The sequence below is a fragment of the Bradysia coprophila genome, assembly GCF_014529535.1.
Source record: "Bradysia coprophila strain Holo2 chromosome IV unlocalized genomic scaffold, BU_Bcop_v1 contig_81, whole genome shotgun sequence".
In the NCBI taxonomy this organism is placed as follows: domain Eukaryota; kingdom Metazoa; phylum Arthropoda; class Insecta; order Diptera; family Sciaridae; genus Bradysia; species Bradysia coprophila.
The window spans coordinates 590,759-611,470 of NW_023503375.1; the positions used below are offsets into that span (position 1 = coordinate 590,759).

General features: G+C 35.1%; 1 protein-coding gene across 5 annotated transcripts in view; it reads left to right on the forward strand.

Moving 5' to 3' along the window:
- Positions 1-20,712, forward strand: part of LOC119072156 (ryanodine receptor) — a 57,086-nt gene that overhangs the window by 305 nt on the left and 36,069 nt on the right. For 3 of the 5 annotated variants that reach the window (XM_037177309.1, XM_037177311.1, XM_037177310.1), the window contains exons 2-3: positions 10,521-10,752; positions 16,342-16,545. In XM_037177309.1, the coding sequence (XP_037033204.1) occupies positions 10,699-10,752; positions 16,342-16,545 (258 nt within the window). In that variant the 5' untranslated portion in view covers positions 10,521-10,698. Of the gene's footprint in view, positions 1-10,520; positions 10,753-16,341; positions 16,546-16,755; positions 16,771-20,712 lie in introns of all 5 variants that reach the window. The other 2 variants (XM_037177308.1, XM_037177312.1) reach the window with 1 other exon arrangement.

The following is a 20,712-nucleotide window of genomic DNA, read 5'->3' on the forward strand; positions in this document are numbered from 1 at the left end:
GATAACGGTTTTTTTGGAAAGGTATTAAGTTATTGTTTGTGGTGAATTAATTGTGAAATTAAAAAATAAATAAATTAAATTGCAAGAAAAAGGGAAATTAAGTTGAAATGTGTATGAGGAGAGACGGTCAATAGAAGTGTCCCGGCTTCCGAAAATTTAAATAATTAAACAACGTAACCCTCTCCATTCAGTGAGAAAACATAAAAATGAAAATGAAATTAATTTCTTAAAACGAAAAGAAAAAAATCATAAATTGCAAACCCCTGCAACCTAAAAATATAAAATTTGTAGTTTTAAAATCATCAGTTATGTTTGAGCGACCGTTTATGCGGCATCCAAAAATAAAGTGTACAACAATTCGGTGTGTTCTTGAGACACTATAGCTAACAAAACCATACATACATGTTGGTTGTGTAATGTGGAAATGTGAAAAATATCCGCAGGCCAGACAGGGAAAGCGAATAATACAAAATTCAAAAATTGTTGAATATTTATACACACAGAGAGTTCAGACTGAGTGTGGTTTTTCACAGGATTTTCAATTTTAAATAATTTAAAATTTCTTTTTTTCTGGTTTTTCGTGAATCCAATCTCTAATTTAAGTTTGTTTAGTCTAAAACAACGCATATGAACGTATAGAACACAAGAAATTGTGTATAATTTGAGATAAATAAAATTTAGAAAACCATTAGGTTAAAAATAATGCAAAGCGGATGTGTTACGAGTACACGAAAGTCATTTCAGCAAAAAATATTCTAGAATGTAGAATGTTTATTTAAAGATTTCGATGTTTCTTCTTTCCTTCATATTGCACGACAAAAATCAACCGGTTCAGTGTGACATTATCTGTTTATTTTCTGTGTAAAATCATTCAAGACTAGCATCAAAATGTTATTGATTTAGAAACGAAACTCACGTCACAATATAATGTTTTCAAGGAATCTGTCGATTTGTCAGAACCGCATGAGACCAGTGGGTTTTAAGTGACGATTCATTGGGAACTTGAATATTGATTACACATTTGTCGGATTAGATTTGTTGCCTCGATAAACCGATTTGAGTTTGAAGATAAACATTGATCGATTTTGCTTGCTTGATTCGTTTTACCTGCAAATACGTTTTGTGAATATTTACTCGAATTCACTTCATTTGATTGGCGCCCTGACTAATACAATAGACACTTTTTATACAGATTACTAGTCTACAACATCTTACATTGAATTTCGATTGAATTTATCGTGCTTTGCAGTCTCCATGTACACAAATTTTCCCAAATAAAAATCTTACATTAGATTAACAGAAATGAAGACTAGAATTTAAGGACTTTAACACTTTCGGGTTCACAATCATCAAGTATAACAGCGATGTCATGATTCGGTCAGATATATCTTTGATCTTCAATATTCAGGGGATTGATGTGATTCGAATCTATTACTTCAATAATTTTAGTAACATTTTGCGTTGACAATAGGCTCATTACTTTTTACTACTCTACAGGAAAAAAAGTTTATCAAAATCGGTTTACTAGTTCCTGAGATATCGGAGATAAAGGGCGTGATGTTGCCCTCGATATAATTCCACAGTTCTGTGCGTATGTAAATTTTACATAGTAAAAGTCCTAGATGTTTGTTCGTAAGTCTTTCATAATTATAAGAAGGACTTTTAACGAATTTTGACGAAATGTCAACAGTTTTCTTAAACCTTGAGCTTTATAAATAAGAATTTGAACCTGTCACAGACGGCAAGCATATTAACAGTTTTACTATCTGATCTATTACTTCATTTGTTTTGAACATGTTTTTTGCTGTATAAGAACTCATTAGTCAGAGCTTGTAATAGTTTTTCGTAGAACGATAAAAGTTTTTCAATCTCAAGGGTCATGACGACGCTGTGCTTTGAACATGCACCTTAGTATTATTACATATGTCATTTAGCTCTTCAAGATAACGCAATTTCATAAATAAAATGAAGGGAATAGTCCTTTTAATTCAAATATTGCTTCAAGTTTGACAGTATAACAAAATAAAATGTTTAATTACGTCTTCACTTCGCTATGTAAGGATATCCTAAACAACATAAGAAATACAGGTAGTCATAAACAAGAGGTACAGCCATTAGAATATGATTAACAGCCACACCAAGCCCACCAAAAACCTAAAATCAAATTGAATTTCATAATAGTGAATAATGTGATTAATACGATTCTGTGTGGGTAGTGTGCGCACTGACCGTTTTTTTATTACTTAATCTAGAAAGCATATTCTAAGTACACCTCTGAAGTGAATTCATGTTCACCCAAATGTATCATAAACACTCAAATTTTGAATAATGAAGGACGAAGAGTTTGATTGCACACTAAATTATTTTACGAGCGTAGAGCTCGGTCCTTAATAAACATTCGAGTTGCTTATATTCGAGCATAAACATCTTCTGAAATACGGTTCTTCTTTGCACAAATTTGTGAATGCAAAATTCAGAGAAATAAATTTTTATGTGATTCGAGAACCAAAAGCTTGGGGCTATGCGGGTATAAACAGTATTCACAAGTGAAAAAAATGAAATTCGCCATTGACCTACATAGAGAGTTCCGAAATGAATAAATTTTCGTTGAGGGTTTTTCGAACGATTTGTGAATTTACTTTGCGAAATTTAAAAGCTTTTCTGCTCGTTTCTAATCGTTATCTACCACTCATTTGCCACATTCAAGGTTATTTTATTTGTGTGTTCGTGCTCATAACATTTGGTTGCAACATTATCGATTGAACAAGATTTTATCAAACCCACCGTGTACCGTCGTGTCATGTAAATTAGATTCATGATTCGTATTTCGCATGGCGCTATTTAACCCAGCTCTTATTCAGCAGTCAATTCAAAACTATCGTACGTTCTTATTGTTGACCTCGGAATTTGTATATTCACATCTAATAGAATGAAGTACCTAACTCTTAGAGGGTCGATTCGAATGTAGGTGAAGCTACACAGAAAGACACCAAATCCAAACTTTGCTCTTGTTCTTTAACAGCAGATAAAAAGGTTTGGATTAGATACCAGGGGTGATGAAGAGCTCTAGGGCAGAGTTCTGCCTAATTTTGTATTGTGAAATTAGTAAGAACTCTCCATTTCGATTAAAATTTTTGGCCTTTTTCACCTTTAAATTAATTTAAAAAAAGACTTGCATTTTTAGGACATTTGTGGGTTTTCTGGATCAGAATAACAATCTTGAAAACCTAATTGAAGTAAGAGATTTTGCTATAACTCGGAATCGCTCAGTAACTCTACTTTATTTTGCAGCTACTTTCGAAGATTCTCAGATCAAACGAAGTAACAGTTAGGCATGTTTGATATTTCATTCCATTGATAAAATACAATTACTAAAAGTTTCCTATGTGCAGAATGAGCACCAGCTGAATATCACCAGCTGGTGTACAAACAAAAACACTTTATATTGTAAACAATTCAAAGACAACCTACACACAGTGCATTTCTACGTTAACGTCATCTATGCGCGCACATAACACGAATGAATGATGAATGAAGTAAACACGTTGTTAAGAATGTGTTTTAATTGTTTATCATACAATAAGCGTGTGTTAGTAGATCCAGCTGGTGATATTCAGCTGGTGCTCATTCTGCACATAGGAAACTTTTAACAATTGTATCAATTATTTCCCTAGAACCCGAATCTTGATCAGGGTTTATATTAGGAACTTGATTTACTAAAAAAAAAATCAGGTAAAATTTAGGTAAATCTGTAGATCTAGTCAATTTTTAGTAGCTTTAAAGTCGGGAACATTTCCATTTAAAAAGGTTTTCTTGTTGTGTCGAAAGGCACACGTATTTATGCTCCTAATTTTTATCGCATTGGTTTAGTAGTACAGTTAGAGACAGTGAAGTTTCAGCATGAGTTTGCTTCAGATGTATTTCAGTTCGTTGATCCACACAAACAATCAAAACTGTTTCAGACAGTCTGTTTGTACGTCTTCATACGGTTTTACCGTACTGCCACGCGCGTGCGTGCAGCAGCTTCAACAGTATAAACAAGGATAAACAGTTTTGATTGTATCGGTTGATCAGCTGAAAAACAGCTGCAGCAAATTCGTATTTTTCTTTCCAATGCTTTTATTTGTCAAAACTAAAATCCGTGTGTACAATGTCTACTGTAGACAGTCTACATACCAATAAATGTCGTTGAATTACTCATTCATTATCTTATCTCAATCCTCCTGAAGTCGCAAAAGAAGTTGCAAAATTCGTAAAAGGGAAATGTTTTTTGCAACTACTTCAAAAGGCTGTTCTCTCCCTTATTAGCAGTATAGCTCTGCATAACTTTCATGCTGAAACACTGCCTCTATTTGTAGTTCAGCTACAACTACGAAATTTCACCGCGGTCCATTTAGCATATTAAACGCTTAATTTACATTTTTGCACATTCTCATCAAATTTTGAAGCAAGTTTAAAGTCTCAAAATCACCATCGGGGAACTTTGACAATCAGTCACGAACTCAAAAAATATTTTTTAGACCTGATCTTTTTTGTAAAATAATCTGTGAAGTCTGGAGATAAGATTACCATATGGACCCAACTTTTTATGTACACTGAGCCGACCGTAAAAAATCGATATATGTGATGAAGACCGAAAACGACGAAATTTTCAAAAATCGATCTGGTGGCAGCAGAAAATGAAAGTTTGAAAAAAAAAATTTCTTCCATAAAATGATCAGAGGGACCAGCTGAGTGGATTTCCGGCTGAGCCTTAAAAGAACTAAGACATTTTTAAAAACCGCTACACCCTGACCAGCAGCCCCTTTCAGAAGCATTTTTTATTAAAATATTTATCAAGACCAATGCATGTATTAGGAGCGGACCATTTGCTGCGGCACAAATGAAACTGGTCCACAAAAAACAGCTTACAGCCCATAGTATGGTCCGCAACAATTTCTTAGGGCGAAAAATCAAAAACTGTAGATTTTCGAGTACATTGTACTTCATATATAAAGAACAATCGATAGAAATTCGAATTTTGGTTGAAAAAAATCGATAGATAGTATGAAACGGCCTTAGCTCACGAACTGTTTATTTATTTATTTATTTCATCAATGGCATAGGCCCCCTGACTACTTTCGGTATAATAAAATTGACAATTTGCAAATAACAATTAAAATAATTTAAATAAATTCATTAATAATGACGATATGCTTATAACGTGGTTGAGGAGTACAGCGGCGACTGTTAAGTTCGTTTGCGTTGTTTAATTTTACTGACTGGATGTACTCAATGGCCCATCTGAAAGAGAAATGATTAGCAACAGCCAGTCGACTAGACCAGCAGATATTTGCACAGGTCGAGTAGACCTGGAGTTCGTTTTTTTAAAGTCGTGAGACTCGATTTGGCTAATCATATTCTGATTAGAGTTAGAACCATTCAGTACAATCAACATTTAGTTTAATCGGAGGTTAGGTTTAGGCTGAGTTAAAATTATGACAATAAGTTAGTTCTTGAAAAAAGACGAAATTAAAGTTCAAAATGAAAGTTCAAAATTCACTGGTTATTTAACGTTTCATAAATTCACGAACTACAACGTCGTCGGGCCACAGTTTACTATTGACTATTGAGTGAAAAATGTTAGAGTCAACTGTGATCCGAAACGATACAAAGGAAACGCTGTTTATATCTGCATAGGATGAGAGCAATATCTTGCATGACACGTCTTCAGCCGATGATATTACGTTCTTCTGCAATAGATACTTAACAACGTCCTTCTCGGTAACAGACGGATGAAAATTGGAAACATAGACAACCCTTTGTCTCTCGGACGACATTGAAATATTTGGTGAGCCCATTGAATCGTATCGCGGTCGTACTGTAGGGTTTTCGACTTCATCGGATACCTGTGCAGAAACAGACGGTTTGGTCGGTACATCGGCCGAGGGACTAGAGCCGGCGGTTGGAGTTCCTAGTTCAGTGAGATTGACTTTAAAATCGGTGTTACTTCGCTGCGCCGTGGATAGATTGGTATCAGGCTGAGTGGTCATAGACAGTGGATTTGTTCTACATACACTAGGAGACTTGATAAAAAGAAGACTTTCAGGTTGCATTTCGTTTGCCGACGAAGAATTACTCACTGAGTCGTTTGACTTTGTAACTTCATTTACAACGTTAGCTGATCGGGTTACCAAAAATACGGAACTGTTATTACTCGACGACTTAGCGTTTAGAATCTGATTTCGATTACGATTACGCATATTTTTGGCAGCGATTAGCGTTCGTTGGAGATAAGATGATGACGAGGTGGAATTAAAGTTATTGAATCGAGGAGAAGAAACGTTGCACGAGCGTGTCTGAATTATGCAACCGTCACAGAACCATTGAAGATTCGGCATTTCACGATAGCACAATAAAGCATCTTTACTAAAGTTAACACACTCAGCGTGAAAGGATTGACGACATACTCCATCACAAATAATTTTATTTGGATTGCCATTCCGGAAACAGCCGTCACACACAGCACAATTATTCATTTTCTTGATTGAACGTTAAAACTCAATTGGAATGGAAAAAATATGAAACGTTTTGTGACGATGCAAAATGCAAAATTTAAAACAAAAAACAAAACAGAAGCGACGGGAATCCACTAGTTAGAAAAGCAAAAAAAAAATTGACAAACAAACAAAGGCGGTATTTGTCATCAGCTGGATATGTGAGCGCGCGAATCAAATAAATGACGTTGCACAGGCGTAAACAATTACGTTACAATAAATTATCCGTAGCAAAATTGAAAAAATAGCACTAATAACAATCCACACACGAAAAATCCGATAATTTACAATACAGGACGACCTTATGAATCAAATAAAAAGAAATAAAATTTCAATTAAGAGAATTAAACGAGAAATAAACGAAATAAACAAGGGCGTATGTAAAGCACGTCCAAAGCGTTCAACACTCACACTCACGTTTATTGAGTATTAATATTAAAAAACTGGTTATTGGTTATGTTAAAAAATTCTCTTAAAAAAAATTGCAGAGGTGATTGAATGGTGTCGTAAAGTTGCTGTAAATCTTACTACAGCCTGTAAATACTTTTCATATGCAGATTTAGCAACAGCTGGTGATGAAGACACATAAATGAAAAGATTTGTTATTGAATCCCATAGGTTTGTTCCAAATAACTGTAAACGCGAATTTTGACACCCCAAACCACGACGATTTCATCCATAGACGACACAACCTTTGAATTTTGCTGAAATTTTGAGGCGCCGTATACTTATAATGACAGATTTCAAAAAATTTTACGTATTGAAGTTGCTTCACGCTAATTTCGGCAGCTAATTTTTCATGAGCAATTGTTTAGGTTATGTTGTCTATGGATGAAATTTGACAATTCGTATGGCCTTGGAACAGACCTATTGTATATTGTGAAAATAGAGTTATTGTTTTGTATCTCCAAGTAAATTTACTGCCATCTGTATGCGAATCTTGTTATCATGTACATTTTAGAATTCAAAATTTAAATTTTAAATTCAAATAAATCAGTCTAACATCTAAAATCTTTGACTATGGAAAGAAAAACATTTCACAATCATTATCGAAGCAGCTCTATAGCAACCGCATATTGTACATAACGAAATTTGTCATTACATTTTGATGAATTAATTTTAATCATAAATTATGACAATCTTAGACATTTGTCAATTTTCATGTAGAGGTATCGTTTCGGCACTTCAAAGTTGACACTAATGTCACTTTTTATCAATTCATTGGTATTTCAAAATGGGCAAACTGACCGAAAATAAAAATAACTGAATTGCACATCAGGGGGTTTTATGAATAATTTGATTTGTGACCGGTTCAATTTGCATCGGAATACTGTGTCGTCAGTTATCAATAATTGTAGCAAAGGAAGTAGGAAAATTTCAAATCTTGTACTTCAATTTTTTTAACACGGATTTTACTATATTAAGAATTACATTACTCAGAGCTTGTCATTATTTTTGTCGTCGTTATCGATAACAGATGAATGGCCATGTGTGACAGATTAATTATCAGTATCGTGAACGTTAAAAAACTGAGAAAGATAGCTTACCGCATCTTTTCCAATTTATTTTTATGATTCGAAATCCAAATTTAGGGAATTTAACTAAATTGCGGATATTTCAATTTCGATAATATCTCGTAATATCTATGATACCTCTACATTCCATCGACGTAGGTGAAAGATCAAATTCACACGATGGCATTCATTCTTCATTTGGTTTGGTACATGTACTCTAAAATCAATATTCTGTTTCACATTCCACAAAAAGGGCATGAAAATTGTTAAGGATAAATTGACCCAGTTTTGTCAACCACCTAAGGCAACCAGCAACCATACAATATACAATCATTCATTATGCATGGTATAGTGCCATGAATGTGTCTTTTGAATCGCACAACACTACACAAATATAATTATCGCGTCCGTTTCGAGAATTAACTTCCGTCACCCATTTTACCACCTCTGCTGAAACGATGTATATTTAGCGAGGACGACTAGATTAGATTAGATTAGATGGGAGGGTGTAAGCCCAGCACCTAAGCCTCAGATGGGCCTGTTGTGCTATTGTACAAGTCTCTTGATCATATGGACTGTGATTTTACATCATATCTCTCCCGACTTAGATTGTTCACAAATCGACCGTGTGTTAACGTCCCATACGTTGTGAATTCTCCAAGCCGTGGGTGGTATGCGAATACCACAACCATCACTAATTGACCTGTACATTTTCCCAAAGATGGCGCTATCAACATTGTCATGTTGTAGCTCTTTCTACTATTGACATTATGTCGATATGGTTTCTTTTATGGAGAAAGCGAATGTTGGGTTTTTTGATATTTCCGACTTTGTTACGGTTACGGCTATTAGTTTTAGGTAATAGCAAGTGTCTAATCACCATAGGCCATGAGTTGCCTCTTCGTATAAATCGCCATGCCACCATGTGACTGAACTCGTTCTGGCGTTGCAGGTTGTAGCGTCTGAATGATTCGTATTTCGTCATATCCCTTGACATCCATACAACGTATCAATCAATAGATCTGTTAAACCTCGCGGTCATTTTGGAGTACAAGATAGTTTCTGTATCTTGGGATTGTACCACAGCAAATTTGTAAAAATTTGCTATGTGGTTTTGGGGTGTCAAATGAGAACCCGAAGCGTTTGTACCTTACCTGCACTAAAATTGACTGCCAGATGCCATACGGCAATGTGTCATTTTCGTACATTAATCGAGCACGTAATTTAGCATTAGCTTCTGGTAGAGTCGATTGTTAATCCGTAAACCGACGCCACGAAGCACATGTTAAATAACAAAGGAAATAACACAATTGTTGATATCGCACAATGAGGCGAGAACGACTTTATTGATCAAAGAGAAAATGACCTACGAGAACAACACTTTGACTTCGTTAATAAAACCTTTAAAATAATTTCACCATTTAAACATTACAGCAAAATAAAAACACCAAAGCCGTAAAAGTTGGCACAGAAATTAGACAAAATCGAAAATGAATTCACACACAGCCACACAAAAGAAACACTTTTAGAGAGCAACGCATAAACACGTCCGTTCTCTGTGACTGCCGTTGTCCAAACCGTAGCGAGGACGACATGGTGTACATAAAAATGGATCTATATTTGTTTGCAAGCTGTAAAAACCATTTTTACTGCGATGATTCATAAATGTATACTAAGCCAGATACTGATGATGTTTAACCCAAATTTTGCCCATTCAATCAATTTCTACTAATATGAACCACTGTAGTCAGTTGGAGTATAGACAGTACACATGGTATGTATATACGTTATGCAACATTTTGTATATGCAACGACTTTCTCGGTTTCCCCGATGTCAATGTCTTACTATGCTTCGTATAGATTTAAACTGTGTTTCATAACCGATTTATTACACCGTCTCATTCAGTCAATTCCGCAATTTTCCGTTTCACTTCAGCCAAGTGGAAATTTTATCTTCTGTTTTCCACACACAATCCGATCTGATTTTCTCTTTCGGTTTTGTTTGCTTTCATTCGAACGAAACACACTTCGTCAGCGGCAAATATGTAAACAATTTTCACGTTTTCTTATTTTTATGTACGGTGTGTCAGAGTGTGTGGATTAACTGTAGTTGGAAAACTTGGCAACGATCATTATCCGTTATTTACAAACGAAAAGTTACTTAATCGTTTTATTATATATAAATGCAACACATAATAATACACTTGTTGTATAGTCAACAGCACGCACATGTTATTTTGCGGTTTTATTAGGTGAATAAACCTTGGGGTGAATATTTTCATTTTAATTCGAATATATTTGTTGAATGAAAAATTCAAAACACATTCGCTTCTCTTTTGTGTTTTGCATTCGGTAAGGGTAAGGTGTCGTCGGCATAGCTTAAAAAAATCCTTTCGTTGAAAATCATGTTTTAAAGTGAATATCGATGTCGATAAATGAAGGTATCTACTGGTTATTATTTGCTTTTCAGTGAAGTGATAAGTGGAAGTAAAATTATGGAAAAAATAAATTTGTTTTTAATGGCACAATCTGTGTAACAGGAAGCGATAGTGTAAACGAGAAAATATTTGTGTAGATAGACAACTTGGGTGACGTCTATTGTGACGTCCCTCAAGTAATCGAACAGAAAATTAAGAAAATAAACGAAAATGGCTGAAGCGGAAGGAGGATCGGAGCAGGATGATGTTTCATTCTTAAGAACGGTAAGTTGGTCATTATTTGTTTTGTAGTATTTAAGTTAACGGCAAGCGTAACTTCATTAACCCTTTAGGCATTTGACTTTGACTCGAAGTCTTTTATCATACATTTTGCTATATAAAACCATAATAACGAGAGTTCCTCATTTATTTTTTCTCTGGGACATAAACCAAAAAACCATTTAATATCAAGGCTGTCAAATTTGTCAAGACCCACAAATTATGTAGAATCTATTGAAAACGAAAATGTGATAATTTCTTAATTTTTTTCAGAGTGAATGGAGTAATAGTAGATTACATTGGATGCTGCGGAGGTAGTTCATTACATGAGGGATCAATTTTGTGATACGAGCCGAACTCACAAGTGTGGTTATAAGTAACAAGCTTTGGAAACGGTTATTTTGACAAGTGTAGAGTTTGCATATCCGAGCCGAAGGCGAGGTATGCAACTACACGAGTCAAAATAACCGTTTCCAAAGCGAGTTGCTTAAAACCACACGAGTGAGCTCGCGAGTTCACAAAATTGATTCCGAGTGTAATGAACTACCAAGCAGCATCCAATGTATGCTGTTTTATTGCCTATCCACCCGGAATATTGTTGTTACGAGTACATTTTCCCACCCAATGACCTGACAGTTCAAAACCAAAAGTGTTCAAAAAACACTAGCAGATTCTTGAATACCAAAATATTATTCTAAATTAATGTACAATTTCACAACATTTATGTCGCGCTATTTCATTCACTGCCAGACTAATACTAATAAACATAAACTATAAACATAAAAACTACCGATACAACAAAACAAACAAAAATATCTGTTGTTGCATTGAAACGTAAAAAAACGAATCTAGTCTGCTGATGAAATCGGCTCACACTTCTTCATAATATTAATCCCGAAAGCATCACTGGCAACACTACTGTTTTGGTGACATGTTGACAAACTACTTCGACTGTTTTGTTTTTGTGAAGTGCTAGATTCATATTTTGCGTAATATTTGTCGATTTTGGTGGTGCTACAATAAATTTTGCTGTGAAGTGAACTGAATATATTTTTGTGTTTTTTATTTAATTTTTTTCGAAAGTTTTTAATGAATTTACTTAGATTGGTGTGCACTTAATTCAAGTGACAAAGTTTGTGATATCAAAACTAAAATAACATCGCGAGTATTGTTTCGATTTCAGTCTTAAAGAATATTTCATGTGACACATTTTTGCTGTTAAGTAATGAAAATCTGTTGATAAGTAATGAAAATCTCCTGGTATGTAATGAATTTTCATATGAATATTCCCTCACTTGTGATGTAATGAAAAAGTTCCCATATGTAACGACCGCTTTCCGCGGGTGGGAAATGTACGTGTAACAACAATATTCCGGGTGGATAGGCAATAATAGTACATTACTATGCAAGGGAAGTAAAGTGATATCTCGTATCCAGATGAGAAAAAGTATCCGAGGGCGGCAGCCCGAGGTACTTTTACTCATCGTGATACGAGATATCACTTTATTTTCCGTGTGTAGTACGACGTTTTACTATGCGAGTGATGTAAAGGTTATTGCCTATATATGTAATAGCCTTATTACATGCACCAGCATAGTAAAAGCTTATTCGATTCGTTTTGTCAATCTAGAGAAGACCTTTCATTTAGTTTTTCGATTTGTTTTCAACTGTTGGTGAAAATTGCTCAAAATTAACCTCATGTCAGAGGGTCATGAAAATAGTCTATCGATTATAACTCAAGAAGATAGCATTTTAAAATTTTGAAAAATTGTTGGAATGATACACTTTGAAAGACCTATATATAGAGTATGCACATTTTCCTACTGAGCTGCCGGCTTGCAGTGAGACCTTTCAATGAAACGTCTGCCTGGTGTTAGAGCTGACCTTATTGCAGACCAAACCCTCTAAAAAACTCTTTAAGTTCCACGGCTAGGGTCCCTACCGTGAAAATGCCAAAAATGGCTTTCCAGCGGCGGTTTAAACATCGTAATGTGATGTCAGTGATTGCTGAAACCAATACACAACTTACAGACAGTAATTTGAACTTTTGTTGTAAGTTTTATCATGATGTCCCAAGATGTTTCATTTTGTTCGACGTTTTCGCCATATCGCTTTTAAGAGCCACTTTGCGAAGACGCCGAAGACCAATTGAAATTCAAGGGGGCTCCGGATATAGCTTTTTTTGGTATGGATGGATTCGTTGGACTATAAGTCACTTGTTGAATTTTTTTTTCAAACACTTTTACCTCTGAGAAAAATGTACTATACCGGATGGTGCAAAAGTGTATTTAGGCAATATTCTAACTACAACTAATCGGATAAATGTAAAATTATGGTCATATACTAGTGTCAACAAGGTATAGCAATATCGATATGTTCGAAAATATTCTACTGAGTGGCTGCAGCAGCAATTTTACCTAAAAAATTGACGATTTTCAAAAGAGTCCGTCGGACGGCGTGTAAAAAATTTTGTTCGAAAATTTGTGTCTTATATTCTTCCCTGAACTCTAACCTTAACCTTTCGATTGGCACCTTAAATGAAATGGTCCGACCGCGAAAGTGTGATCTGTTGTCACATTTTTGCACTAAAGTTGGCCTAAGGTCAAAGTTTTTGTGGAAAAAAATTCTTCTACAAGTTACACAGTCTGGAGAAAGCTTTTGAACTGTCTTATACGAGTGGACCAGTTGAACTGAAAAACAGCTGAAGCAATACCCTCTCAGCAACCAAACTACTTTTATTAAGGTGGTGAAAGAATCAAGGTAAATATAGTGAGGAGGTAATGCCATTCAGACACGCGGGCTAGCTCATAAGTTCGATGCCACTGACATCTTTTTTTTTAATGGTTGACCACGATTTACTTGTATTTCACAAAAATATTTTCACTGTCTCACATCAGATGGCCGAATTTCTATTCCATTTTTTGCTTTCAACGAAGGTATGAGATGGCGTTTGTACCGAACTTTCGTACCACCGCACATCTGATTCGGTTATATATGGCATTACCTCCTCACTATATTTACCTTGGAAAGTACCAAGTAGCCTTTGTAATTTACATATAATTACATCGCAGTCAGTCAAAATGTGGAAGAGTGTTTGTAGAATACAAAGAAATAAGGTGTGAATTTGACACAGAGAGCTGAGAGTTTCTTTGCTAGAGAGAGTACTGGCTGAAGAAAACTGCGTCACAAATTATGTTGGTGCTAACTGTACTGTACGTACATATAGATGCTAAAATTGAGTTTACGGAGTGACGAGTTAACAAAAATAGTTACTTATAAATGGCAAAATTGAGTGTGTGGAGTGATGAGCTACTGTTGTACTAAAACTCCTACGCCACATTGTGGTGACCACAAACTTCAAGTCTTGATTTACATTTATCCATAAATGATGTATATGACGACGCCTAGACAACTGAAACTACTTAATAAATAGTCTTCTTCCGAAGACATAAATCATTCCAACATGTCGAATTATAAAAGAATACATAAATTCCAGCGAAAATGGAATTACACAAGAAAAACAAGGTTGACATGCCAGACAGACATAACGATTGTTTTTTTGCCGGTTCCAATTTTCTTAATAGAATTGCGAAGCATAAAAGACAGCAGAAATTCACCAAGAAATATGAGAAAACGAAACAATATTACGATAAGGTGGCCTTGAATAGTTGAATAGTTCAAGGACTAATAATACCAGGCATATGTTGTTTGTAATACAAAAAGCTATATTACGAAAACCTTTACACTACGGAAATATGATGAAGCATTATATTTCCCGGGGGTGAAGGAAATGTTTAATAGAGCGCACACACATTGTTCCTGTGTTAGGATGATGTATGTAAGGTTTCGTTATTGTTTTATTTAAGTAAAGAAAATATTAGGTTCTTGAGATTGCTTTGAATAATTTGTAAAATATGATGTTGGAAGAGGAAGCTTTATTGTTGTCGTTGTTAATGAGACTAGTTTTGAAAGGTGCGTAGCTTCTCTTACATATAAATTACTATTTGTGTAGGTACATTTAACTGTGTCCGGTTCATAGATGGAAAGACAATAAATATCTGTATCGTAGTCAGACACTATAAAAAGTAAAGTTATGGTCAGGGCCACGGCATGGCATGGCCGATAATTAAAATGAGAGTTTAAATGGATAAAGGATAGCATCGATACTCCATCTCAACCAATTTTCCTCGCCAACAAACAAAATTAATGAAACATTCAGGACAATTCGATAGTTCCAGTGTTTGTAAAGTCAAGGGTCTTACGTCTGAAAATATGTCCTTAAGTTCACCATGATTGGTTTTTATGTGAAATGTGTTAAATGTTAGCTAAAATGGAAAATGCTGAGAAAATGACGAGGAAAAAAATTCCTGAAGTTCGTAGATGGAGAATATCGACCGAAAGATCTGGGAGCAAAAAATTTTTTTGACTGGTTTTTTGATGACTTAAATAAATCTGAGTCCCTTTTAGAAATTTTGGGTCGAACAAAATCAATCCAATGTTCAAGGGAGGAATTCATCAGTTCACTTTTTTCAATTCTATTTGAAATATTACAGTTCGCCATTTTTCGAAGGATGTCGCTGCAACAAGCCCGATGTCAACAGAAAATATAATTAATTTTTTACTCGACGGATTTTAGTCAAATAAAGTGCCATCGTATAGCACTGCACCTGACCTCGGGCCTCTGGAACAGTACTTAGTTTTTAAATGGACTAAAATCCGTGGGGTGAAAAATAAATTGGCTTTGTTGCAGCGACATCTTTCAATGAAATGGTAGAACAGAGGAAAGGGAATTGAAGCCACATTCCGTCTACTGGGTGTTATTGCCGAAAGACTATTTCCCTAAATTTTTGTTATGTCCCATAATAATGCATTTCGGTATGCCGATACCTGTCATACCTGTAACCTTACAGAAATATTTCTGACGAACGTGTACCTATTTCTAACGGGAAATTTGATCGATTTGAACTCAAGTTAAGCTGAAGATGGATACAAATAAAAAAAAAAGTTTTTTTAATGTAAAACCCAATCAAATCTCGCAACGAATACGAGGAAAGCTAATTTACATTCTTTTGGTTAAAGTACCGAAAACTAATAAAAATTGATGATTACCTGCAACTCAACAGGTATACTTTTTTAGTCCTCAAATTCAAATCAAGAGGCACAATGCATCAATTTCTGTTTTACAAGAGAGGTAAAGATTCCAAGTATTTTTGGATGGTAGCCCACTTCCTGTGGTATTAGCTGCTAAGCTAAGTCTTCGATTTTATTGTTTCTCTTTCCACAGTGGAAATTCAACTGGAAGTTTTCCAGTCGTTTTTAATTCATTGCACTCGGCCTTTGAAATGTTTTGGTCTTAATCTAGAGAATGGACTTTGAAGTTAAAATGAAATAATGTTTCAATAACTTTTATTAACTTCATCAGTCAAGAGACCACCCATAAGATGGACTTTGTTTTTTGGTTTAAACACAGGAAAATCAAATATCAGAAACGTGATATACTGGGTCACAGTACACTTTATACCCATTCTCCGTTGTCAAAGCACAAACAATTTTTTTTGTCTTCTATTTAATTTAATTAATTATTTACAATTACAGGAAGACATGGTTTGCCTATCATGTACAGCAACAGGCGAACGTGTATGTTTAGCAGCTGAAGGATTTGGCAATCGTCACTGTTTCCTCGAAAATATTGCCGATAAGAATATTCCACCGGATCTATCGCAATGTGTTTTCGTAATCGAACAGGCACTGTCAGTGCGTGCCTTGCAGGAATTGGTTACAGCCTCTGGTTCGGAAACGGTGAGTTGTTGTAAAATTATTTTAAATAAAATTTTATGGGAAAAGAAGTGCGTAAAGTATGTGGTCTAATCGATCGGACGTTTTCTTCTTTTTTTGTTATTTTTTGTTATTTTGCGAAAATAAATTGGGCCGGCGGTTTAATTTTAGTGTAGTAATAGATTTTTCAAAATTGATTTTATTTGTAATTTATTATTTCGGTTAATTTTACAGGAAGGAGATTCATTAGTGAGTATCTAAGGTCATAATCATTTTCCACTTAGTTTTTCTTTTTAAATCGGAAATTGTGACTTTACAACGTGAAGCTGTTTCAAGTCAAGTATTGACGGAAAAAATAACACAATGTTTGCCTTTGAAAGCATTGAGCCGTCCTTATCCCCAGTTGCTTTCTTTGCATTGTTCTCTTCACAGACCACTGAATGTATAATGTTAACCTTCCACATACGACTTGAATATCATCAGGATAATTATTGTCGAATCTGTTACTACTTTTGATTCAAATATTGTCAATCAAAATCTTGTACTTCATTAGTTGCAACAAACATTTTGAAATAAATATTAATGTTAGGCTGATCACATTGCTGGCTTTCTCGTTGTTGTCGATAACAGATGGATTTCCGATAAAATCACTATTTCAGTTATGATGGCTATTACCCATTGCGTATAACCAAGCATATCCTGTATATTGCCTGTATATTGCGAATAAACGGTATAAGTTTTACAAACAAGTTAAGGTGAAACATTGAGGTAATTCAAAAACTAGCACAGTCCACGCTTTAATCCGTAAAGGATTTCGTTAGCTTTCCCTAGATTTTAGTATTATCGAGACTTATAAATCCTCTAAGGCAGCTAATTCAACAAATACCCCAAAGTTCATTATAATGTCAAAGTACGTAACGAAGATATCGCATGGAACGAACCAATCAGTCTCACTTCCACTTACCACTAGGATTGGTAGGAAAACTCACTAAACGTTACCGAAAAACGAATCAAAGCTTTTTATTCAACAATTGAGAATATATTCGATTTCAATAATCTTCATCGTCTCCCTCCAACGTCCAGTGGACACTGTCATAATTTTCTGCATTCAACTCTCTGACTAAAATTACGCTGCTCTGATTGTTGTTCATGCTAACACCAAGATACGATTTTGAAAGATCATTTTTGATGCGGAAGCGATCGCTACCAATATCATCAACTTCAATACTCCATGCGTTATTAATCATGTTATCGTCGTAATATTTGCTATTTTCCATTCGTACAACAAATTCATCATCGTGAACTAGACAAGGTAAAGCACGTAAAGAGTTTCGCTCAAAATTTTCATTTTTTATTGTTAACACAATGCGATCGCTACGAAAATCTTCGTACGATCCGAATTTCCAATTTATTTTATCCGAATCGATTTCGGACACAGTTTTTATGATAAACGAACTCTTCCCACTAGACGAAACGCGTTTGTTTTGTTTACTGTACAAATACTGGTTGTTGTACACGTTTTTCAAATGAAAATAATTTTCCGAGAAAATCCGTTGAAAGACTGAGCCATCCTTTAATTTCCAGTTTTCAAGACAAAACGACGACGTGTGCTTCATTATTGGCATCAACTGGAAGGTTCTGTTCGCATTTTCGCTATTTTCGATCAAATTATACAGTGCGGTAATCGACCAACACATCGCAAGGCCAGAGGATGGGAACAATTTTTCCAAATGTTCAACAATATTTGCAATGGTCGTCCCGTTGTTGTAGTAAATTTTGATTATGAAAAATATGTGTTCCGAACCAAAATTGACATTAAATCGATTGTTGTAGCTGAAGTCCAAGAATGTTTTTAGCGATTTTTTTAACACTGCACTCTTCGCTTTATCTTGCACTTCCCTTAAAAGTGCAACAGCCTCTGTCGATATGTCGGTATTGTTAACTTGTTCATCCACAAAGTACCGTGTAAAATACTCCAAATCCAACCAGTTCAAAACAGTTTTCATTCCAGAGCCAAAGTTATGGCTGAATCGATCCGGCTTTTCTTCGGTATTATTCACATGAGCAAACATATCCAACAAACCATTCAACTTTGTCGCTGGCAATTTTGTTTGATTGAGAAATTCCAGTAACGGTAACAACTTGAGATCGGGTTGCTTTAGTGCTTCTTTTAAAATGTCCTGAACGAAACGGTCATCGTCAGGTGAAATTCTAACTAGTATTTCCATTGCATCACTCGAATGGTTTAGTTGAATTTCCTTCGCCGTTTGTTTAATGAATGAATCGATCAACATGTTGTATTCAAAGTGAGAGACACATTTCAAATCATCATAGCTTTGAGTTGTTTCACTTAGTAGCGTCGTGGATTGCGTGGTATCGGAAAGTACGGAATCGATTAGAAACGAAAGCACCAATGTAATCGACAACACACCAAATGAATTTAATTTCATTTTTGAAAAAACTAAGTGAATGCAAGTCAAACTAGCTGCAAATGTTCGATTAGACTGAGTTAAAAATTCTAATTTTACTGTCGATTAGACAATCTACGTTTTATCAAAGGTCATAACTCCTCTACCTATTTTCGTCTGGAACTTTTTCATTGGTGGTGCTCTTTCATTCTTGTACGATACGATTTTAATGGTAACAAATTAATGTTACAAGTTCTTATTCATCACTACAATTTCATTCGATATGCGGAACAGACTTACAATTTTCATACCCGTCTGCGTCCTTTACCGATTGACTTTTTACTTTTACTTTTTTCCCTCGATGTTCATATGTGCGGTGTGACTAACCTTATTTTCTCCACTCAACGACTTGTCATCTGATGACAGTTCGGGAAAGAAATTATTTATTTTCTCCCCTCTTTATTTGACAGTGAAGAAAAACATTAAATTTTCTTCCCCGAACTGTCACATTCGTTTTTGTTTGTAGAAATTGTGTAATATATTGATGTTTTTGCTTTCGTGGAGAAAAACGGTTAATCACACCTTGAGCTTCAAAGTTGAGCAATTCGCGGCACTTGCTTCACTCTGGCTGTAAAACAACGCCTAAACAATGTTGAATTTATTGAATTGATTTGGTCTAACGTCGAAGAACAATGCAAGAAAGTTCCGTTGATTTATTGATTTTATTTTAATTCCTCGTGTTGAAAGTCTTTCCTTCCAATTCCCTCAATGTTTGTATTCCTCAGATGTGAATTCTTTTTGATATAAATTAGGCAGTTTAATGTTTAAGCATTTGTAACCATCTAAAATTGCCGAAAAATGCTTCATGAGCGATAGTTATTAGCATATTAACACTGACAGACGCCCATGGGCACAGCGCAATCAAGCTCGATTACCGTCAGAGTTTATCAGAGCTGATCGATTTAACCATTAACGAAGTACCTCGATAAATTAACTGCTGCATCGAGGCTACTATTTTGTGGAAAGAGTTAATTTTATCAACCTGAATAAGCTCTGACTTTAATGCATATAGAGTATCAGCATCAGCTAGAAATACGAGTTACATTTTAACCAACAATTAAGTTAGTGAAAATAGAAATCCAGATTTGATGGTGATACGTATGAGGAAGAAAACTTTTCAACAAGCTCAAAAGGCACGAGGATTAAACAACAATGATAAATCTTGTCCCACCGTTCGACCATTCACTCATTATTTCCCCATTATTCGCCCGAATGCTGTCACACCGTCCGCTAGTGTTGTTTTCCTCTCAGCACCATATATTTGAAAGCGACAATGCATTGTCGAATAACGTTATCGTTACAAATTATCCTCAATCAGTGTCAACCTTTTGTGTGCTGAACAGAAGTTCAATCCCCGAATGGAGCAGTTTATTCATAATATTCTAGTTAGACACATTCCAAAACACTTGTTCAAACTATTACTTCATTTGATCAAAGATTTTCAGAGATTGATCAAAAATTTTCAGAGATTGATTTCAAAAATCTTTTACTTCATTTGTTTTGAACATGCTTTTTGCTATGTAAGACCTAATCAGCCAGAGCTTGTCTTGTATTGTTGCTGTCGTTGTCGACAACAGATGACAGGTTTGGCTCTCTGAATTCTTTGGGCAAATGACCTTTTCCATGAACATCGCAATACAAATAAAGAATTCTCTCTTTTATTCGTCATGTTATGCAATCGAACGTCTTATCTACACTTTCTATGTTTTTGAGTTTATTTTTG